General features: G+C 40.9%; 1 protein-coding gene across 4 annotated transcripts in view; it reads right to left on the bottom strand.

Annotated features, from left to right (window-relative positions):
* KCNQ1 (potassium voltage-gated channel subfamily Q member 1) overlaps positions 1-24691 on the bottom strand; it is a 507266-nt gene that overhangs the window by 93125 nt on the left and 389450 nt on the right. Inside the window, exon 17 of one of the 4 annotated variants that reach the window (XM_061610166.1) lies at positions 5743-5778. The exons of the other annotated variants lie outside the window; for them this stretch is intronic. Within the exon in view, the coding sequence (XP_061466150.1) occupies positions 5758-5778 (21 nt within the window). The 3' untranslated portion in view covers positions 5743-5757. Of the gene's footprint in view, positions 1-5742; positions 5779-24691 lie in introns of those variants that run through there. 4 annotated transcript variants of the gene reach the window in all.

The following is a 24691-nucleotide window of genomic DNA, read 5'->3' as shown; positions in this document are numbered from 1 at the left end:
GCCAAATGGTGTCCTATAAATGTTTGGGAATACAACTCTGATGATCTGATCATCCCTATGGGATGGCCATGCTGCCAAGGCTTGATTGGAATAAGAGTACAGAACATCTGGAGGGCACCAGGTTGGAGAAGGCTTATATAATGGTTAGAGTATTGAATGATGACTGTAGAGACCCAGGTTCAAATCTCCACTCAGCCACAAATCTCCCTGGGTGACCAGTCACTATCTCTCACCCTCACCTACCTCACAGGGTTATTGTAGGAATAAGAGGAAAGAAGAATGAACCTTAAAAAAAAACTACCTCCTGCAACTTCATCTTTTTTTTGGTCTGCCATCTCTTATTCTTTAGAAGTATCTTTTGTTGCTCTAAGGTAGGACTGAAGGAAGTCCAGCTCCTGACTCTTTAGATCCCTCACATCCAAAGATGTTACTACTCCAAAAGCTAATAAATATTGGGCAGGTAAAGTAGGAAGGCCTCAAGCTGCTTCTTATCCCAGCACCCCTCAAGCCATGTAACCTGAAAGAAGCTGGTACAGGGATATGTCTTCACCTTTCAAGTGATACTTCAGAGAGCGCACCAATATAACTTATTTAAATGTTCTATATCAAAACTGACCCTGCAGGCTGTGGCCTATTTAATTGTGAAGTGCATGCACTATCCCTGGCACAACAAATTCTCCCTCTAATCTAGCAGCACAGAGTAAACAAACAAACACAGCCCTTCCTTCCCATAGCCAATAAGAGTCAAAGGGGAAAAAATTCTTACTCGGTACCTGAACAGACACTGGCTAGCTCTGTATGGCAGTGAATGGGAGGGGAAGTGTGCTAGTTGGCTAGGTGGCTCTTCCAGCCTTACAAAGCAAGATTTTGCTTAACCCCCGTTGGCTGGTCTGCCTTATGCAGGGGCCACCAAAGGAGCTGAGCCCAGGCTTCTTCTCACCTCTCTATTTCCTGCCAGACCACCCCCAAAAGCAGAGTCCCTCTCGTGCTGTGCAGGGAGAGGAAAGGAGGAGATCTGAGTAAACGTACAACAGGCACAACATCTAAATAAGGTGATTCAAGGACTATAAAGGAGGAGAGAAACACTGGCAAAAGTCTGTTCCACGCAGAAGGAGCTGTATGGATGAAAGCACAAAAGGAGGAGTGGAAGATGCGAGCAAAGGAAACAGATGAGGAAGACAATATGAAATGGGGAAGGCAGCAGCAGCAATTCTTCCACTTGACCCTGTATACTTACTTTCTGGCATGGCTGCCAAGAAAATTTTGCCATAAGGCCAAGCTTTTGTTAGAATTTAATAAGACTGGAGTCCCTCTGGAGGAGTCCCTCTGGAGTGCCAGCAATTTCTTAGGAATTTATAAAAGAGGCTTTTGGAGACGGGCTGTATCCCATGAAATTTTAACAAACATACATAGATTTCCAAGTGGTCAGTTGTTTTTTAAAAAGCACCTGCATAAGCCCAACTTTACACTAAATGAAATATAATTTCTAACCAGAGGAACCCATTGCAATGTGTGGAGGAATGGGGCAGCATTAGAAACGTATCATTTTCCATTAGGTGGAAAATCAGCTTTGCAGTTTCTCATTTTGAGAGGGCAAACACCAGGAAGGAAAAGGGATAAATAGGGCTTATCTGCATGGGAGCATTGCTTAATACTAAAGATGCTGTTTTTTACCTTTGTCTTCTATTTGCACCATCCACAGTAAGGGCTCAATGCCAGCAGCAAACATGGTGTTTTCTATTCACACTGAGGGGAAGGATCAACCATGCAGTTTCCTAATGACCACACCCTCTAATTTAACATTTCTATTCTCTCTGGTTGCTTAGCAACAAAGCATGCTGCAGTGAATTCTCTAAGAAAACAACACAGAAGTGTGAATATCTGTGTTTTCCCTGGTAGGATACAGCTGAAATACAAATCTTTGTTTGAGCAGTGTTATGCTTTTGTGCAGAAGTTGAGGGGGGGAGAAAATAAAGCACCATTTGTAGCAACATAAAAAGGGCCAGGAGAGTAACCGGAAGTTGCTTGTCAGCCTACATGAAACAAAATGAAAGAAGGAAGGAGTGGGCGTGGAGAGAAGGATTGACACACCCACCTAAAAGCACTGGAGCAAAGCATCTGCAAGCATTAGAGAAAGGGAGTGAAGAGGGTTTTTCCTTCCCTTTTTGTATTATCAGCGGATTGGATTAGTACGGATTTACAAGGGGAAAACTACATGATAGCTTCCGTTTGCCAGTGAACCATGCATATAAAAGGAGATGTGAATAGCACCAAACACACAGTCAGCCACTGTGTAGATGAGCCCATAGCCCAATTTCCCATTGCTCTCCTGCTCTCAGCTGCAGACACTGAGAGCACTTGTCAGTATATCCCTCCTCAACCCCCACAGCCACGGGGGGGGGGGAAGCACAACTGCAAATGACATGTTGTCTCTTAGAAATCACCCTTAGATGTGCTACTTTTTTACAATAAAGCCTTGTATGGTTTTGGATGCAGAGTTTGCATCCATACTCACTATATGCACATTTATTACTTTAAATTAGTTCCTGCAATTCATCTCAAGGATTACCTGCAGTTCCCACAAAAGAACCTATTGATCCAAAGAAAATACGAGCTACTGACTTGTCTAGCAGTGTTGTACAAACATCTCTTGGGTCACATCCACATCACACATTTAAAGCAGATTTAAATTACATTGCTGCCACAAAAGAATCCGGAGAACTGTAGTTTGTTAAGGGTTCTGGAAATGTGTGAAATCTGTGAGGGGTGAACTACAGTTCCCAGGATTATCTGGAAGAAGTCATGACTGTTAAGTGCTATAAATATGCTTCAAATACATGGTCTGGATGTGTTTGTAGAATGACAAACAAGTAAGAGCAGGATTACAGAAACCCAGATGACAAATCCAGATGATAAATTTGTGGTTATAGGTTTATTAAAAATGGGGAAGTAGCTGAAATTTTGCTATGCATGAGGAAGGCTGTCTTGTTTTCCATTAATGCAAGGAAGGGAAGAAACAAGGAGGGAAGGAGCAAGAAAACGTCTCTTGCTCATCCAACAAGTCAGAAGGCTGAAGCTCACCACTCTGGCTTAATTTATGAGGAAGCTGAAGCAGGCAGAGGAAGAAGAGCTCAGTACTTGTTCTGCTTTTCTCATGCCAAAGCAGTGCACACAGCTGTCAGGACAAGAAAATGGTAGAGTAGGAAGAACTTTGAGTTTATTACTTTCCTTTTCTATCCTTGCACCAGTGAGGGGTTCATGTGACTAAATTCTGAGATATCATTTCTCCCATGAAAACATATTGTACATTAGAGAATGTTCAAAAGGAGCTGAAGGACGTTAAAAATACTTATAATTGCACCACGGTGAAATATAAGAAGCCAGTTCCTTTGCATTTTATCAGAAACCTAAGCCCTGATGCACAAGAGTTGCTTTCACGACCTCTCTGCCTTTTCTTCTCATTTATTTTCTAGCCATTGTATACACTGCTTCCTGTCTGCTCCTATCTCTGCTCCTTCCCACAATACTAAAACTCTGTGTGAATACTCATTGTTTTTTTTTTTTAAAAAGAGAGCTTTGCATATGCCAAAAGAAAAAAAATCATTATAGCTCTCTAACACTCCTGACCTTGGTAAAACTGGTTAACTCATTTTGTCTTTGGTGCACATTTAGATTTTCCTGGTGTGAAGAGGAATTAAGTTTCCTGGAGACAGGACACAGGATTCAATTTGCTGATTCTATCTCCTGACAGCAATAGGCAAGAGTACACAAATACTTCCATTTGTAGAAATATTTTGGCCACTCTGCACCGCAGTGTATAGATTATGGTAAAAGAATTTCCATCACCACTGAATAACCTACACTTGGCAGACGCGTCTTCAAGTGGGATTGTACATGTTACTGTCACGCCTAAAGTGCTTTTCTTACAGTTTAAAGTGTACAGATTTCTGTGTGTATGTATTCTGCACACAAAATATTGACTGACAGACTGATTCACAGGAGTACTGAAATGTTAGGGTACTTTCACATGACACAGAAAGCTCATATTTAGGTCATGGGTAGTTAAATTAACAGTGTCTGAAAGGCTGAAAATGGGGCATTTATTTCATATAAACTATACACCCAAGAAAAGACTTAAAACCATACTACACATGAAGCTTACTTAGGTATAGTTCCCCCTCTCTCCCCCCCCATTTTCTTTTTTTACAAAATGCAGCCACAGAGGCAGCAATCTGCAGTGGAAGACTAGTATGCAGGTGGTGGTGGTTTAATTTCTTAACTCTTTCCCATGTGGTTAAGGAGAACAGCTTGGGAGGGATTTTTTTTTAGTGCAAAAACACTAGAGATTCCCCCACCCTCGCCTTCTACTGCACACTGCAGTCTCTGTGACTGCATTTCACAATTTTTAAAAAGGAAAGAATGAAAATACTGGGCAGCCGCTACACACTGAGGCATAGTGCACTGCATGTAATTTGGCATTTTACTTTTCACAGGTTTCTGTACTTTCCTGATGTCATTCTTCATAGGGATTAATGCATGCTGTGAACTGTTGTTCTTCCTTTTCTTTTAGCTTGCCTGGTTTCCTAATGGGTTGAGGGTGTGTGCTGTGACAACTGAGCTGCCCATCTTTATTTTGCCTTCATTTATCTTGGAGAACCTTTTTCATGACTTAATAAGGCTCATCGGTGCAAAGGTTGAAAAGAAACTCTGAAAACTAGGGAAACAGATGAAATCCCAATCAGGAACACCTAGTTACAAACAAGCCCGTTAGCTTCTGTCCCCCTTGCAAGGTAGGACCACTGTAATATGCCTCTTGTGTGGTGTATCCACTAATAGTGCTGCTGCTACCGTATTTTAATACCTTAATTTGAACACGTAAAAAATCAAACTTACAGTATTTAACGGGTGAGAGACCTAAGTCAGCTCTCCTTCTAGCACTTAGGTAGTGTTAAGCAGCACAGCCTCTGTAGGCAAGATCCTCCAAGAAAAACCTCATTACTCAACTCCAGGTTTGGATCTTATGTGATTCAAAAGTAAAATGAGTGAGAGTAATGTTAGGCTGCATAGGAAAAAATAAGCAACATTGTCCAATCCTGACACTTGATATAGATTCTAATATTAGTTTCAATAACTTACAAATGAAAGGCAAATGTCATTCTTCATGCCAGTGCCATAGGATCCATCCTGGGAAACCAGTACCATTTTTCCAAGCCAACAACGATTAATACAAAGCATGCTCAGAATCACCCCACTTTATGTGGTGTTTTGAGAAGTAGTAACTGAGGATGGGGGAATATCCTATCAGAAGGCAGTAGAAGGGGGCATGTGATGATCTGCCCTTGGAGAAAATGAGTGCTTAGCACTTGCCACTTGCAGTTCAGAGAAGGGGAGGTATAAATTGAAAAGGAGCCGCCTCTTGGGTTCCGGTCAGACAGAAGGCAAATATCACTTTGTATATTAGGGCATGCTGAATTGAGGTGCCATGTCCCTTTCCTGTACTGAGACAACATAGCACCACAGGTTTGTCTTGTGGATTAGCCCAACTATGTATGTGCTCTGAGACATCTAGTACCCTTATAACCAGATGTGATGCTCAGTGCCAGTTAGGGATGTTGTGAGCCTTTGAAAATACTCACAAAAGCAAATGCTTGTGAGCCAACTGAGGCAAGTAGGACACCTTCTTCCTTCCCCAAACCCCAGTTACTTACCTTGGGGCACAAGAAGAAGGCATCAGGCACTCCAGAACAGTTTCTTGGCTTATTGCAAATGGGAGTAGATCTGAAAATGGAAATGGACAGCCTTCAAGTCGATCCCGACTTATGGCAACCCTGCAAATAGGGTTTTCATGGTAAGCGGTATTCAGAGGGGGGTTACCATTGCCTTCCTCTGAAGCTGAGAGGCAGTGACTGGCCCAAGGTCACCCAGTGAGCTTCATGATTGTGTGGGGATTCGAACCCTGGTCTCCCAGGTCATAGTCCAACACTACGCCACATCTACCATTCCTCAAATCCCCAGTGAAAAAATGATGCTGTTCATGTTATTTCTACTGAGGAGAAAGCCCTCCGAAGACCTTCTTCCTCCTAGAAATGATACAAATAGCATCAGTTTTCTATTGGGGATTTTGGGACTAGTAATCCCAGTCCCATCCGCCACTCTCCCTTGCCCAAATGTTTTGAGCTTTGGGGCTAGTGAAGGAAGAAGGTAGCAAGCTTCAATTGAAACTTCAATTGAAGACTGACTCCAACAGCTGGATGCTTGTGCATTCCTAGTGTGAGTGCATGAACATATAAAGCTGTCTTATACTGAGTCAGACTGTTGGTCCATCTAGCTCAGTTGCATATACAGAATTTTACCATTTAAATTCTGCAATCATGCCTCCATCTTTTTGTGTTTCTCTTAAAAGATCCATGTGACTTGGTTTTGTGGACTTTAGAGCACCAAAAGCCCATAGCTTTATATGTCAGCATCTGCCAGAAATCAGTTCAGAAAGGAAAATACAGGGTTGTTTTCTGTGACACAAGGCCCGTTCCTGTATACATTCCTTGTTTTTATTGGGTGTGGCTAAGAATTTTGTACCACATAACCACTGGCCACAAGAGATGCACCTGTAGCAACTCAAATGTTGGCAAGCAATCTTTTCAAAATCCACATCAATTAACATACCTCCATGTGACCTGGGGCACCTCTGAGCAGAAAGAAGTGGATATGAAAGTTTGTTTGTTTTACCTTGACATGCTATGCAATAAGACATTTCATTCCATATTTATTTAAGGATTTTAGCAGTATACCAGACCTGGTGGGAGATGAATGAATGTGTTCATAGCACTGTTGCTCAAATTGTAGCCTTCTACTTTTAACTGAATGCTCAAAGCTGGCAAAACCCTCTGTCTCTTGACTGTTCACAGATATGTCTGAAAGCACTTTAATTTATCTCTTTCATTGTTTTACAGCTGGTTCCTTCTGTTAATATCCCCAACATGCAAACGTTGTTTTCTCAGACTCATAAGTCATGATGCACTCTCACAAGTGTGTGTCATATGAAAGTATGACACAAAATACTACAGGTAAAACAGTCCAAACATGAATAAAGAAATGGCATTGCTTCATGGTTCTATTAAAAGCCATAGTCTTCACAAATATTAACAAATCCTATTTTGTAAACATTCTGCAAATTCTGTTTTGTAGATTTCAAAATACCAAATCACCTGATGTCATTTGTGACATCAGGTGATTGACAGTTGGGTGACCCTGCCCACCTGCCAAATTTAGCCCTCAAGGCAGATCCTGATAAGCATCTAGCCTATGGAGCCAAAAAGGTTCCCCACTCCTGCTGTAAATATTCTGCAAAGAGGAAGTACATAATAGGACATCAGAAATAAGGTAAACAGGGCTGGCTTATCAAACAGATGCATGCTTCACTTGCGCTAGACAACAACCCTCTATATCAGTCCTTTTCAACTGATGTTACCTGTAGCATCTGACATAATGGCAACGTAATAATAAGCTGAAAAGCGCTGCTGTAAAATATATCAAATCATTTCTTGAATACTCCCATCACTTCAGCTTTCTCTAATTCTGTCACAGCTTGTGGTAGTAGTGCCTCATCTATAGCCTGGCAGCAGGAAGGAGGATGCTGCAAAAAGGAAGACTGTAATATGACCAGATCTCAGAAATTAAATGAAGGGAGAGGGATGGCACTAATTAGGGAGAGAAGTACCCATAGCTGGGTCCAAAGACGTATAGATGCTCACATCAAGCCTAAATTAGAAGCCTGTTTAGCTTCCTTCCCAAGGATTTAAGGATGTTTAATTAAAAACATCACTATGAAAACTATCACAGATTGGACTCAGGCAATTCTGAATTGATGTAATTGGTTGATTGAACCCTTTAGAGTTGAGCCAGGACCTTCAGTTCACACCCGACCTCACTCTCCCCACATTTTATAAACATCCCTCATTCATTGCTTCCATCTCCTTTACCCTACAACACAGTGTGTTTCTTCATAACATGGAAAACTCTCAAGGCACAGACAACACACCTTCCATGGCCTCTCCTTCATTGAAAACCAGTAATTTCTATTCCTCGTGCTGTTCTCATACTCCTCACTCCCATGCCCCACCCAGAGTTCATAGAGATGGGGATGTGGAAAGAGAAAGTTCCTCAGTGCCCCCATCTCCTGCCCGATTAAGGAATACAAGATTCTTTTGAAGATAAGGCAAGCTGTGTCAAAACAAGATTGCTGTGACCTACAAGAAATGACAGCAGATTTATCAGGTAAGACAAAAGAGAGACACAGTGCAAGTTCATCTCAGTAACAGTAGTTGAAGGAAGAACCTCCATTTTCTTGTCATCTATATGGTTTCAACTTGCTCATCATAAGGGCCTGATAAAGATCTTGAGACCTAGTGGTTGATAGCAGGCGTGCAAAACCTTCAAACCTTTTTGGCAGTAGCTGTAGAAGCAAAATTGTGACAACATAATCCTGTTAACCAATAGGAGGTGTTTCCAGTCTCACACCAGGATTACAATTTTCAGTTAACTTTGAAGTACTTTTTAATTAAGACTATAACAACAAGATCAATTCTAGTTTCTATAACAATTGACTGAGTAAATGTTGACGACACTCAATTCTGAAATTTAGGAGAAATTCCTATTATCAGATTTATTTATTTAGCTATGCTGGTCACCTACAGAATAGGTTAAGTGCTATTCTCAGCTATTTATTCAGACTTGTCACTCCTTAATTTTAGGGCAGATAGCCATATTATACAAATACAAATGGGACCCGCAACAAGAGTGGCATAGGGCTTCCAAGCCTGTGGGGAGATTTCCCTGCCCTTCCTTCAAGCTAGGTGAGGGGGGGGGAAACTCCCTTTCTAGCAGTCAGGATTGATTATGGAGACTTCCCCTTCCCTGCTGACAAACTTCCTCCTTCTCTTCAGCTGGCTTCCAGGCAACCAGGCAGAAGCTCTCACTCACACAACTGGGACCTCTTTATTGTTCTGCCTCCTCTTTGGCTCTTCTCAGGATGCCTAGCCTCTCCATAACTCCCTTGAGTCAAAAACAGAGCAATCACTAATGGCCAGTGAGCAGAATGCATGAGGTCTCTCTTCCCTCTGTGCTGAATGCCCACTTTTTCAGTGGTGGTGGTTACAGTTAACAGACGCCTACTTCTGCACACCTTGGGGTTCTCCTGGATATATGGAAAGTTCCATTCTTTTTGGTGGTGGCCCTGGCTGGCTTCCATACTGATTGGCACAGGGTCACTGACTGCACTCTTTGAGAGAATGACGAAAATTATGGTTGTGAATTACCTATCATTAAGAGCTTCCCTTATTCAGTGTTTGCCTTCCATCATGCTGCCCTACAAGTTATTTGTTTCACTAACTCTGAAACACATTTTTAATTAAAAACAAATCCTGTCTCTGCACCAAACCCTTAAGGACCTCTAAATATTTCAGAATCTATCTTCTTCAGCTACATGGCTTTTTTTAAAAAGCTGAGTGTTGATGTTGATCTAACACTATTACATATGCGATGAAAGTTTCCTTTTCACATTCTTCCTTGCACTTACCCAAGTCTGTTCCTGTTATACCCTACAGAGAGATATTCAGCCAAAAATAGTAGTATTAGTACACAGAAGAAAGTATAACGTGACAGCTGGCTTATCTAATTGTGCCTTGGTAACTGAGTATCTGTTTTTCTACTCAAGGACCACTTACTGCCCTATAACCAAAACAGCTGTGTAATGCATTAACTGCTACAAGATGAAATACACTATTTGATTTAAGATTGAGGAGGGGGGAAGAAGAGGAGAAGAGCCAAAATCCTACTGCAGCAGTTCAGTATTAACTTGCTTTGACATAAATTGCACGTGGCATATACCATCTGGCTTCTTAAAGAAAACAGGCACAGCCTGAGCTGTCCTAGGATACTCCACTTCTTTCCGTGACTGACTATAATCAGAGAGAAGTAGGCTTTAGGAGCAGAGATTTGCTGCAAGTACCAGTGCCAGCACACACAAAAGAAGTTGTACTTGTTTTCAGACATTGGGGTATGGTCAACATTAAAGAAAACACTTTGTAGAATATATTATGGTACAGGGCAGATGGTAAATAATTTGTGTATTTGTGTATAATTTATATATATACAGTACCACTGCACCCCCCTCTGCAATTAGGAAAAAGGGCAAAACACAGAGGAATAAGTGTACTATATGTACATGTAAATTTGAACTGCGAATGTGAAAGAGCAGGAATGCTTTTCTCACTTGTACTTCTGAGGAACACTGATGGGATTCTGCCATGGGATCTGGTGAGAACAGGATTGGATATACCTGAATGATATCAGTCAAGCCATTTCCTGGCCCAAGAAAAACCCAGGGCCCAACACCACTAATGTTTATGCTCTCTCACCCATATAATTCATTTTGTTGATATAGCTAACTATGGTAACTTTGGTACACTTTCAAAAACAAAAATGCACCAGAGTTTAGCAAATGTTAAATGAGCAAAATGTCAAAAGCCAAGTACGTAATGAAAAATTTGACAAATACAGTATATTAAAATGCCCACAAATGTCCACCCATTAATGTTAAACAAATTAATGACTAGTACTTACTATTTTTTAATAGTGCTCTGGATGTTGAGGTGCTGTATAATCCTTATTGTATTATTTTTCTCTGCATGCTAACACATTATTGTTATTTCACAGAATGTTGCACAGAGTCATAATGAATCTAAGATTTTAATCTAGGGCCCTGAGATACATTATTCAGTACACCACACAGAGTGACTTACTTTTGAGCAAGCATTGCAGAAAATTGCAATGTAAGTCCTATTTTCAGTAGGGCTTATTGCCAAGTAGGCATGTAGCGTTAGATTTCTAAAAATTGTCTCTGTGTGAGTCACCACTTTGGGGCAAGTTTTAAAATACAAAGTGAAATTAAGCTCACTAGTTTTCATGAAGGTGCTTCAGCTGCCAACACCTAATCAATTTTTAAAAAAAATACAGAGGTAGGAAGGGTTCTTTTATATCTGAGATTGAAATCCTATGCATGCTTGCCTGGCAGTAAACATGCATAGAATATGCATCAATCCAGAGGTCACAGTAACCACCTTTTGTCACTTTCAAATCTGAAACTCCAATGCCACAGTAAGAATCCCATGTCAGATTCTGACTTTTTTTCTGGAATTTTATTTTGTTAGGCACATTGTGAATTTGTCATGTGTGTGTGGATCTATCTTTCTTTGCACATCCTCCAAATCAACAAAAATGGAGGTGCTTCATGGAAGCCAAAGCGTTTGTGAAAAGCATCCAAGTTTTGCCTCAGCAGTACTCCATATCTGCTATCCCAATAATCCTTGCAAGTGCCCTGTAAAGTAGTTCAGTAATATTAACCCTGTATTACAGAAGAAAGTCAAAGGATGAGACAATAGTAGCATCCCAAGGCATTCATAACTGAGGGGAGAACTGAATTGGTGAACATCTGGCTCACAGTAAAACCCAATGAAAAGGCATATTTCCAGGTATAAAAGAACATGGGTATATATTAATTAGCTATAGATCAGTGGGCCCATGGTTCTTGCAGCACTATGATTTGGCAATAAAAGGAGGCTGGACTCTTTGGATCTATCGTTTATACCGCATGTGAGCTTATCTATGATTTTCATAGTTTTTTCGTTACCTTTCTGTTTTCAGAGTCTTTATTATCTCAATTTGACTGCAACACTGTAGGAAGGAACCGTACTAATGTTGCAATCATTTTCCTTTAATACCATAAACACCTTATGTGGAATTTTGCATAATATTTGGTGACTATAATTAAGGAAGGCATTGTTAGAAAAAAATTATTCTAAACTACATTTGTCTTAGCAGAGATGAGCATTGCAACACATGAAAGGGAGCAGAAATAGTCTCCTGCTAGGTGGCTGTTTGAAGGGCTAATCTGGAACTTCCTCATTAAGAAACAGGAAAGAATTATTATTTTCCATAACTGGATTGCTGTAAAATTACGTAAAGCAAGATAATGTGGGACGTTTGTCTTTATCTCTTTGCTTCCCCTTGGCATTTTAGTCCCACTTCAGATCCCCATTCTTTGAAGATGCTATCTAGCTAGTTAGAAAGAAGCACAAGGACTCTGAATCATGAAATGTATAGTCTACAGCTCTTAACTAAGGAAATGTGCTGCCTGACACAGACCAAGAGGGCCATGACAGGTTCAAGGAACTGCCAGCTACAGAATTCTTTGCTCCACCTTTATTGTTTTAAAATTTCCAGAAAATTTATATCATGACTTTACATGATGGGTGTTTCAACCTCTGGGATTCACTTTAGCTGCAATAGTATAAACAATAGTTGTGCCATAGCAACTGAAGTGACATCCTATGCTTGGCAAGCACAACAGACAATTTCAGGCCACATTAGCTTATGTATAAAACTATAACAGATTAAGTACCAAGAATTTTGTTTTATTCTTTCCGATACAGGTCTGCACTAGCCTAGAGGCTCTGAGCCCACTCTGATTGCCCACAGGACTGGGACTGGGAATTAGTCCTTCCTCCCTTTTTGGTTCTTGCTATGGTTTCTGATCTGAGAGATAATATACTGGAATATCATAAGAATAGCCCTGCTGGATCAGACCAAAGGCCCATATAGACCAGCATTGTTCTCATAGTGGCCAACCAGATGCCCATGGGAAGCCCACAAGCAGGGTATAAGAGCAAACATGTTCTCTTGCTCCTCTTCTCCAGCAACTGGTATTCGGAGGCATACTATTTTTTTTATTATTATTTTTTAACGTTTACATACCGCTTGATTGTAGAAAACCTTTAAGTGCTTTACTCCCTCAGATACTGAACACAATGTCCAGTACTATCATGGCTAGTAACCGCTGATAGCTTTATTCTCCATGAACTTGGATGTCATGGATGCATACTTAAAATCACGTCTCTATCTAAGCATATGAACTATGAAGATGTACAAAATGTTAGAGATTTCTTGGGAGGTCTTGCACCTGTCCCTGAGGTAAACACAAGTATTATAATTCTTACATTCCATTCCATTATTTTGGGGGCTTTTTCCCATTGGCAGTGCAATGGGTTTGCAGTGAGCTATAGTAAAAATAACTATAGTAAAATAATTTTCCTTAAGTAATCATGTGGCATCTGACTCCTGACCTTTATTTAAAACATTTTATACTACCTTTCATTCTATTCTATTAAGAATTTTAGAGCTGTGTACAATCAATTATCACAAGATAAATACATAAATAAAGCAAGTAAAATCCTGAATAATTAAAACGTTATAATAACCTCCATTTCCTTAGTCATCTTCACAATTATTATACAGAAGAAATGAATGAGTAACTTTATCTCCTATTCTTACATATGTAAGCATAGAACTGCATACCGATCGGAATTAGACAATTTTTGAGATTAATTTTCTTCCTACTGTTAATCTATCTTCCCCTAGACTGAAATATTCTCCAAAAGATAACTTTATCATCAGGAAATCAGGACAACTAAACAAGAATGTTGAAGAAATGCTCTGACGATTAATTTATTTTTTTCTTTAAATTCTAACAAAATCTAACAATATTTCAAAATATTTCAAAAAAGGAAACTGATAGATATCAGCTACAATCCATTTAGCAGTTAATAAGAAACTATCCTTTCAAGAATGACTTTATCATCATCATAATCATTTATTACCTGCTCTTCACCCAAAGGGTCCAGGATGGGTTACAACAATTAAACAACAACAACATTAAAAACAATCTAAAATCACAAAATAGGGTGGGTCCTGAAAATATACATCTCAGATGTCAAAAGCCAGGGTAAAGAGGTGCATCTTCAGCATTCGTCTAAAGCTGTACAATGAAGTTGCCAAAGACACCTTGGTAGGGAGGGAGTTTCACAGCTTGGGGACCATCACAGAGAATGTCCTCTCCTGGGCCACTGTCCAGCCCCAGCTCCCCCAGGTAGACCAGGGAGAGGTGTCAGAGGAGGCTTTCGAGGGTGTTGAGGAAGGGGGAGATGCCAACAGCCCACAAGTTCCCAAGGATAGCCCTCCCATCGACGCGGATCCTGCTCCATCTGCAAGCGCTTCAACAGAGCTGTTGGGAAGCGATCCCGCGCGTCTGCCAACTCCACCCCCCCTGGGATTCCCCGCCTGTTACTTCAAATGCTTCTCTGCCAATCTGCTCCCTGCTCCGAGGTCAAATCAGCACCTAGCAAGCCTATGCTGTCAGATGTACAGCCGGAGGATCGTACCCCCTCGCCCCGTGCGTGACGACGTGAGAAGCAGGATGGTCAGAAGGTAGTACTTCGGAGGAGTCAGAAATTACGAGCAAAGACCTTTCCTATTTAAGGCGGTACCCCCCTGACTGGGGTGCTGAGTCAACTTACTCCACACGCTGCAGAGCATGCCTAGATAGCTCAGGTAGAGTCAGTAGTGAGTTAGCTTAGACAGGTCTATGAAGCGCACTGCTTTTGATGTAACCGTTACTCTAATAAAGCAAGAATTAATTCCAGCCTCGCCTCCGTCTTGTGTCTCGTGCTCTGGGCAGGACAGCCACCCTCCGAGCTTCTGAGGCTGGAGGAACTACCAAAAGGCCCCCCTCTGCTTATCTCAACACCCAAGAGGATCTGTAGGGAAGGAGGCGGTCTCATAGATATGTGGGGCCTGAGTCATTTATGGCTTTAAACACTAGTGTGAGAACCTTATATTGAGCCTGGAAAGGAACTGGCAACCAGTGTGGCTATTTTAAAGCAGGGGTTATATGAGAACAAAAGGGAACCTCAGCCAGTAATCTGGCTGCTTCATTTTGGACCAGTTGACATTTCTGAGCCATCTTCAAGGGCAGTCCTACATAGAGTGCATTGTAATAATCCAATCTGGAAGTTATCAGAGCAGGGAGTATTGTGGCCAAGCCATCTCTGTCCAACTGGAGCCAAAGCTGGTGAACCAGCCAGAGTGGAAAAAGGCAATTGTAGCCACTGAGGCCACCTGAGCATTCAGTGACAGTGTTGGATCCAGGAGTATCCCCAAGCTGCGGACCTGTTCCTTCAAGGTGCATGCAACCCCATCCAGATTAAGTCATCTCCCCACCTCCTGGACATGAGAACTTTGGACATCTCCAAGATATATAACACCTCTGTCATTTCAGGATTTAGCCTCAGTATATTGGCCTACATCCAGCCCATCACCACCCCCAAGCACCGGTCTAGCACCTCAGTGGAATCTCATAATTCAGATGGAACAGAGAGATAGACTTGGGTGTCATCTGCATATTGATGACACCTCACTCCAAATCTCCGGATGACAGTTCATGTAGATGTTAAATAGCATGGGAGACAACATGGCACACCACAGGACAGCTCTCATGGTGCCAAACAGTAGCCACCCATAACAACTTTTTGGAAGCGGCCCTGGAGGTATGAGCAAAACCACTGAAGCACAGTGCCCTCAACCCCCACCTCCCTGAGGCATTCCAAAAGGATACTGTGGTCAACAATATCAAAAGTTGCTGAGAGATCAAGGAGAACGCATTCCCCCATCTCTCTCTTGACAGATGTCATCAACATGGGGGTTGGACTCGATGGCCTACAAGGCCCCTTCCAACTCTATGATTCTATGTTTAAATGGATAAATTGCTGATAAGGCTGGTCCAGTTCCAATTTACTTGGAAGACTGAGACTGCAAATTTTTTTAATGAATTTATGTTTAAAAATCACATTATTTTCCATGTATTGGATTGGATCCATATTTAGTCATTCTTAGGGTAGACCTACTGAAACCAGTGGGACTTTAGCAATGACTACCTTAAGTCCCATTGTTGTCAATGAGTCTAGCCTTAGCATCACTGGTACAGTGATCCAAACCATAGAAAGCCTGCATAATATTACACCTGTGTAACTTACCCCTATTCCATACTCTGTTCAGAAGAAGGGCAACCGCTGCATGAGCCTGTCTGAGTTTGGCAGAGGGAAAACAATCATTCAAAACAGACTTACACCAACCTTTTTGCCACTGAGCTGAACAGACATTGGAATTGGGCTAAGTCTCCCTCTGCCCCATTGTGCCACTCCCCTGGAAAGTCCCCGTTTCAGGGACTAATGCTGGCTTCAACACTCAGCTGGCTATGTCCTGGCTGAGTTGGGATGCAGAACTTACACTGGAGCATCTCTAGCTGAACTGGGAGGAGGGAACTTCAGCCAGTGTAGACCTGGCTGAGTCCAGGCTCAGCTGGTCTGCCTATTCCAACCCCCCCCTCAATCTAGCAGATCTTGGGTTTGGATTGCTCCCTAAGTCTAGATCCAACCCATGATTCTTAAAAGAAAGCTAAGTCAAGGCATTCTGTTCGTTATCCTATCTCATACAACAGAAATAGCAGATACAGGATTGCTTTAGAAGTCATGCAAAAATGTGTTGATGGGTAGTGTCAGCATGAGCAATATACTTAAAAAGAAGGAAGGCAAACCTCAAGCTGGTTCATGCTAAGAAAATTTTTTAGCCATACAGTGCCCAACACGTCTCTCTCTCGCTTTGAGAAATACCTCCTGAAAGAGGAACCTTCCTATAAAGGTTCTCTTTGTAAGAATAGGATATCACCGCCTTGGGGGAAGATTTCTAGTTGAAAATGTGTTGGGCACTCTGGTTTTTACACTGCTAGAACAAAACTCTCTCTCCCCCTCACTAAACATCTGTTTAAGGCTTGCATCTCTTTCTGTGTACCTCAGATGCACAGGCATCTCTCAGAGGCTTGGGAAACAGGTTTTGTGTTTGTAACAAAGATCTAGCTGGCTTGGGTCCTGTTTGGGTCAGGAACAAATGTTGCCTCAGGTCACACTGGCTGGTGACCCAGCTTCCTCTGCTGCATGTGGCATAGCTCACTCGGCTAAGCCATCTGCATTTGCTTTATATGATACACCTGGTTCCTCTCTAATTCTCTGTTCATACAGCAATATAATGTAGTAGATATGAAATGATTCAGCCACAGTGCAAACGACTGGACTTTCACCTTCAAATGTTTTCCAGGCTCTATAATTTTAGATTAGCTTTTGAGCACTGATGGCTGTAAATACCTTTTCAGTCATCCTCCACTATTCTATGTTGTGAAGGACTGCAACATATGAAGGCTCATGAAGCTTCAATCCTCACCTTACCCAGTCAGTAAATCTGCCAACCTGCCAAATCTGCCTTTAGCTTCATTTGGAGATTTTGTTACCAGTCATCTGCAATCATGGAGAACATATATGCCAGGTATCTAATTACTGGACATATTAATGTACATTATTTTAAGTGTATTCTTGTGAAATGATGCCAGTTTGCCAAAGAAATTGTCTTGCCTCTAAAGACACAGAATCTGACTCAGCTTTAAAATATTTATCTACCAGTCAAATAATGGGGCACATATCTCATTATCCCAGATCTGTCCTACTCTCTTAACAGTACTATAAAAAGGATATTTTTCCTTTGACATTTTACAGGGAGTTGACTCTTCCAGTCAGCAATCACCTGTTTTCTTGTCTTTGCTTAAGGAATCACTCCATTTGGGATCTCTGACAAGGTATTTTATATTATCACTCCAAGTTAGCTAATTTCTGTGGTGTTCCCTTTAAGGCAGTTTTGGACATTACAAAAAACTACTAAACAAGGAAGCATGAATTTGCACTTCATGTGTATCTCATACATCTCACTTTGATAGAAATGCACAGGTTGTTCGGGGTTTTTGCTGTGCACAGAAAATGCTTCCTCTGTTGTTGCTTGTTTGTAAGGTCCAAAGCTGCCATTGAACAGCATGCTTCTCTTTGGTTAGGTTCCCCTTCCTCATTAAAAAACAAAACACCAAAAACCTGCTTGGTCTTTCTGTCTCACAGCTTTTTAACTATAGACTCCATACTGTTGATAATTACATTCTATTTGACCAAATCACATTCTCTTTGGCTAAAAATCATTCTTAAATCTTATCATTAACCTCACAAACACATCTGTCTTGCAGCATGTTCTCTAAGATCTTTCAAAATGTCTTAGACACTTCCTTTAATTTTATCTGATCGGCCACATCTACTGATAGAGCTTGCCTTAGTATTCTGTTATGTAATGTAAAAATACCACAATAAATAGTTGACTTGGGAGTTTAGTGTTCAGTTTAAATGTTTTGCAAACACTTTTTACCCCCTCCCTCCATGTCTCTAAGGATGTAATAGATTTATCAAGAAATAACATGTACCCCTCTAGCAGTCGCTGAGAGCTTTAAACTTTAGCTGTTTCTAGACAGTACTTTTTCTCATTAGCTAGAAATAATGAATAATTTTCCATATGCTGTTGCCAATCTTTTTTTGCTGCATAATACTCAACCGTTTTCTAGAATATACAGTTCCGTTTTCTTTGTCACCATCCCACACACAAAAAATAAGCTAGCTCCACTCGTAAGAGCTGCATCAGCCTAACTTTAACAGACTGCAGAAATAAAAAAAATGTAGTTGAACACCCTAATTAAATTGAAAGTAAAAGGTCAAGAGCGAAGCATGGCTCCACCCCATAATACTCTTAAATCACACTTAAATCCTTTATTAATCATTGTATTATCACAAGGGATTATATCTTGTTTCCACTCAAGCTAACGGTTTCAGTAGTGGAAAGGGTTTCCAGATTCTTTCAGTGAAACTCTCTCTGCTAGATTACTGGGCAGCTCTTTGGGGGGTTTTCTTCTTCAAATTTCACAAAGCTTTCACTGCCACAAAATGAACTGCTCTAAAGTGTGAATTAAACATGAGAAGCAGAATTCTCCTTGTGCCTTGGTAATTGTTAATCATATTTTTAAAAATATGTTAAATAATTAATTTTGTTCATCAGTGCAACAAAGAGAGACCAAGAGAGACAATAACTTCCTCAAGGCCCCACACTCAGCTCTTGGCTTAAAAGGGATATAAGCCGGGGCTGGAACCTAAACAGGCACATGCCCATTAGGTTATTCAGCCCTTTTCTTTAAAATAAAGACCCATTCCATTTCATAATCTGGTGTTGAACCTAGGTTTCAAAAGTGGTTTGTCCTATGTTTGGCAGTGTGTGTGTATTGTCTGAGACACAGAAGTCCAAAAACCCCTTGGGCATACAAAATTAGTTGTGTACAGTTATTTGGATATGGTTGAAAGTCTTTTGCTAGGCCCCAAGTAAACTACTCTAAGCTACATACTGTATTGCATCTGTCAGAACCAGGACTGGGAGCTATGGGCCAAAGTGATTAAAAATAAGAAATTTAGGATGCAAGAATTGGAAGTCTATAAGAATAGACAAAAAAGACATCAAAAGAAGCTGTTTGTGCTTCTTGATCTGTGTTCTAAGCAGTCAGGCACCCAATGCCTTGTCTTCTGTACCACTGGCACTCTTTGCAAGCCTGGACAATTCAATTCTGTGCTTTAGGGACAGCATCTAGGTTGCGGTGCTAGTCTGAGTATTCACTTAGCTAAGCTCCAAGGCCAAACTTGTCCACTCAGCCCTATAAAGCCCTCACTTCAGAGCTTGCTCCTTAGTCTGAGTAACTCATCTCTGCCTAACTCCCTGTCATTGCCTGGGTGTCATCTTGGATCTTCACTCCTGTGTGGCTTTGACTACGTACATGCCTCTGGCCTTCCTAATCCTTGTTTCTTGCTCTGGAACTCCCCCCCCCACCTCATTTTAATTATGTACCTACCCCTAGCCCCCTTGAACTAACATGCAGATCCTTCAGTACCAGAATGTGACAACTGGCACCTGACCTTTGCTGAGAACTGAGGGAGATGGAATATAAGTTTAACAACTTATAGTGTCCTCTGACACTAATTCACCTCTTCACTGCTTAATCCTGTCTCATATGTCTGAAATTATGGTGGATGGATTCACTAAATGACACAAAATAATGATCCAGTGGACAACTTAGCAAATGGAATTTTACAGAGAAAAAATTGTATCTACAATTGAATTCTCATATTCCCACGATTCATTAATTGTACCAGTTCTATGCTCACCACAGTCTGTAGAGTTCATGGGCATGAGCAGGCAAGAATCCTATCCAGGTGGAAGCACCTATGGATGAACTACAGAATATAAACCTAGGCTGGGATACAACTTTCTCTGTTTTCAAAACCATTGTCTGGATATGGCCTGAAAAGCATAGCTTGCTCCAAATAGGAAATAACTTTGGAGTATGCTTCCCTTTCCTCTTTTCTAGAGATGTCCTTCTTCCTAGCAATAAAACTTGCAATGAATAAATTCTCTGATGTTCTAACTATATTTCACAACAGAGTCAAAGTGTTCACTTGGATTTAACATAGTTGTATAAACGACAAGTAAACTGATTGAATGGAAGAATGAAGAGCCAGATTAAATGTCCTTGATATAAAAATTAAATGGCTGACAATGCACTGTGTAAAATGCTGCTAAAGACTATTGCCAGCAATGTCATCATAAATCACACAGGTTCTTAGAAACAGCTCTGTGGCTAACCTGGGTGATGATACTGAACAATAGCCTATTGTTACTGAAAGAGGATTGTATGACACCACTTGACATTGCATCATCCCTTTTACCTAGCCTGCAATCAAGATTCTGACTTTGTTCTCTCCCTCCCCCGCTCTTTGCTTGAGGAAGATGAAAATAACTTCATTTTACAGAGACTATGTGCACAAGCACAAAACATTAGTCACTTGCACTGAAGGCTAGAATTTCTGATATTTACGCGACACAAAGGTGTCAAGAAACAGTGAAGGAAAAGGAGCAAGAGAGAGCAAGAAAGAGGTGGATTTCATTTTCTCTAGAGAATGCTACCTACAACATTTAGTAATTGTTATGCAAAACCAGAACAGACATAAGAGCTAGCTGGATTGAGGCTGAATGGCACTCTTGTAGAGAACCACAGAGTTGGAAGGGACTCTCTTCTGTGATGCAGAATTATCCCACTCATTACTCCCCCCCCAAACAAATCTATGGAACCCGAATCAGAGGGGGGTAGGTCTAAGTATCACTTGACATGTTATCCCCTTCACATTAAGGACAGGGGTATAGTCATCCAGGGTCTCAGAGCCCATACTTTTTTGGGAGCAGGGTCCCAGCACGGCCTCTACGTCTCCAGCATCCTACGAGCCAATCAGCATGAAAGGGGAGTATGTTAGCCACTGAGAAGAGTCTTCTAACATGCCTCCTTGTCCTTTCCTGCTGATTGTAAAAGGAGTAAAAGGAGGTGAGTCAGACATGGAGAAGACTCTTTTCAGTAGCTAACAGTCTCCCATTTCATGCTTATTGACTCCTCGGGATTCTGTAGTTGTGGGAGAAGGCATTAACAAGGATCTAATTCTCAACCCAGTAGCAAAAAAAGGGAAGAGGCAGTTGCTGCTGACTATCATGAAGGGACCTTGCACTTCTGAATTTGCCACTACAGTACTGATTAAGGATCTGAGTTCAAGACATGGAGGTGGAAACATCAATTGTGCCTCATTCTAGTTCCATCACATCCAAATGAATCCCACTTTTTCCACTATAGCTATAGTACAAAATAAATATGAAAATGTTACATTCAGAATAAATATGAAAATGTTACATCCTCTAATGATTCCTATGAGAATTTTTTCTTGTTTCATTTTTTCTGGGTTAAAAAATGGTGTTTTATAAACTTAGGAAAACAAAATTGATTTAATTGTTGAAAGAGGTCCCCCCCCCTTTTTAACTTCCTCTCGGCAGACTCCATGTACCAAACCTGGTTACTTCCTGAATAGATACAGGCTGCTTTTTATATATGTAATCTAAAACTCCTTGGCACAGTTCCAGAATTTAAAGAAAAAGGAGCTATGAACCACTACTAACCAGCTTCCTTAAACACTGCTACAGCACTTGAATTTCTAAAGCAAAAAAACTATTTCCCTCCTTTGACACACGCATGCATGCACGCACGCACACACTCTATCACACCATGGAAAGCCTAGCAAACTGACAAGTCAAACTACAGTAGCTGACTGTTTTCCTAGCCCTTCCCAGTTTTCTTTGAAGGCTGCATAAGTCCCATAATGAACCCCTTTCTTCATGCCCTAGTTCAACTTGCCCTGTTGGCTTTTAATAGTAATTGAATTTGGAAGGGGACAACTGTGGATGACATGGGATCTTTCTTTCATTACAAAGCAGCCTGCCTTGTTGACTGCCACTCCTGTAGCTTCTCTTATAAACCCATGTCATATTTGTTGTGCCCAGGGGCATCTGACTGGCCACAGTCAGAATGAAAAGGGAACAGGATGGAAGAATACATGGGCCCTTGGTGTGATCCAGAAGGGCTCTTAGGTTCTCGATACCCAACTTAGCATAGGGACATTGTTTCAGTTCATCTACAGGCAATCCCAGCACTTCAGTAACTACACTTATGAGATCTGCTTTCCCAATATTCTGTTAAGTGCCAAGGTAGGGGATGGGAACTGGTAGATTCATCTCTCTTTGTTATTATTTTTGTGCACCCGAGATGTGATTTTGCTTGCTCCATCATACACATCTTCTTTGTTGTTGTTGTTATGTGCCTCCAAGTTGACTACAACTTATGGCGACCCTATGAATCAGTGGCATCCAAGAGCATCTGTCATGAACTACCCTGTTCAGATCTTGTAAGTTCAGGTCTCTGGCTTCCTTTATGGAATCAACCCATCTCTTGTTTGGTCGTCCTCTTTTTCTACTCCCTTCTGTTTCCCCCAGCATTATTGTCTTTTCTAGTGAATCATGTCTTCTCATTATGTGTCCAAAGTATGATAGCCTCAGTTTCATCATTTTAGCTTCTAGTGATAGTTCTGGTTTAATTTGTTCTAACACCCAATTATTTGTCTTTTTCGCAGTCCATGGTATGCGCAAAGCTCTCCTCCAACACCACATTTCAAATGAGTTTATTTTTCTCTTATCCGCTTTTTTCACTGTCCAACTTTCACATCCATACATAGAGGTCGGGAATACCATGGTCTGAATGATCCTGATTTTAGTGTTCAGTGATACATCTTTGCATCTGAGGACCTTTTCTAGTTCTCTCATAGCTGCCCTCCCCAGTCTTAGCCTTCTTCTGATTTCTTGACTATTGTCCCCATTTTGGTTAATGACTGTGCCAAGGTATTGATAATTCTTGACAAGTTCAATGTCCTCATTGTCAGCTTTAAAGTTACATAAATCTTCTGTTGCCATTACTTTAGTCTTTTTGATGTTCAGCTGTAGTCCTGCTTTTGTGCTTTCCTCTTGAAGTTTCATCAGCATTCATTGTCTTAATGAAACATAAAAGCCTATATCAGCAACAGTAGACTGACTGTATAGTAAGAGGATCAAGAGGCTGTTGTAATGCCACTTTCCTCTGCCTCTGGGGTCAGGAAACTTTGGCCCTCCATATATTGTTGGATCACAAATCCCATAACCTTTAGCTATTGGCCATGCTGGCTTGGGCTGATGGGAGATGTAGTTCATCAACATCTGGAGGGCCAAAGGCTCTCCAACCCTACTCTACCTACTTCTTTAAAATAACAATTGAGGAAGTTGGGAAATAAAAATGGAAGAAGTGATCAAAGGTACAAGTCTTTGTAATGGCAGGTGGATCTTACAAAGACTCATTATCAGCCACTTTCTCCCTGCTTTTTTCCATATCTGTTAAATATACAAATACGAGGAAAAGGGGACATTGGAATCAAAATAGTCAAGATTTTAAACTCTGTTCCACTCCTGCTATATCATTGCCCCAAGGGGAAAAAATAGAAAGGCCCAAGTGATGCTGTCTAGATGTCAATCTCCCCCCCCCAATTCCTTAGCTGTCTCTACTGAAATGAAGTATGGCTGAGGTATGGTCCTTACAGTGTACCCTCCCACCATCTTGGTTGCTGGCATCATCACTGTCACATATATAACAGTATGGGGGATTATTTTGCTTGTGGCCTAATGCCTTGACTGTCTCATCTGATATCCTACCAAAGTTTTATAACTTTCTTCCTCTACCCTTGCATCACAACAATCTTTGGGCATGAATTATAGCCACACAGCAAAATATGGCGGCTAATATGAAATGTTGTTGCTAAAAGATTCAAGTCCTGAAAACAAAAGCAGTACTTGCTCCTGGATAAAGGGAGTGAAAGGGAAGACTCATGTAGGCCAACAAAGCTAATGGTACAGACAATAACATGAGACATTTTATTCTCAAGAAGTAATTTCAATAATATGGCTTCAGATATCTTATAAATGGGATGTTTGACTGGTTCATTACGGTTGAAAATAAGAATATTTTAGCAAATATACTACTCATACTTAAATTGAAATCCTATCTTAGTTACAGTAACTACTACTGACTTCTGTGGGACCTGATAGTGTAAATACTCCTATCTGAGCTAATATTTAACTATATAGTAGTTAATTTCATAGTGCTTCTACATTTCTCTTTGATCTTTCATTAACTTGTCAATTATCATCTTTCTAATTCTGAATTCAGGTAATTGGGCATCTATCAGTTTGTAAGTGAAATTTTGTTGTTGTTATGTGCCTTCAGATCGATTATGACTTATGGCAACCCTATGAATCAGTGACCTCCAATAGCATACTCTGTTCATAGGGTTTTCGTGGTAAGTGGTACTCAGCGGTGGTTTACCATTGCCTTCCTCTGAGTTTGGATACATCTTGGTCTGACGTCTCAGCTTTGACTATTCCATTTTGG

This window comes from Rhineura floridana, chromosome 2 (assembly GCF_030035675.1).
Source record: "Rhineura floridana isolate rRhiFlo1 chromosome 2, rRhiFlo1.hap2, whole genome shotgun sequence".
Classification (NCBI taxonomy): domain Eukaryota; kingdom Metazoa; phylum Chordata; class Lepidosauria; order Squamata; family Rhineuridae; genus Rhineura; species Rhineura floridana.
Note: the sequence above shows the minus strand (reverse complement) of the source record. Positions and strands in the feature narration are given on the sequence as shown.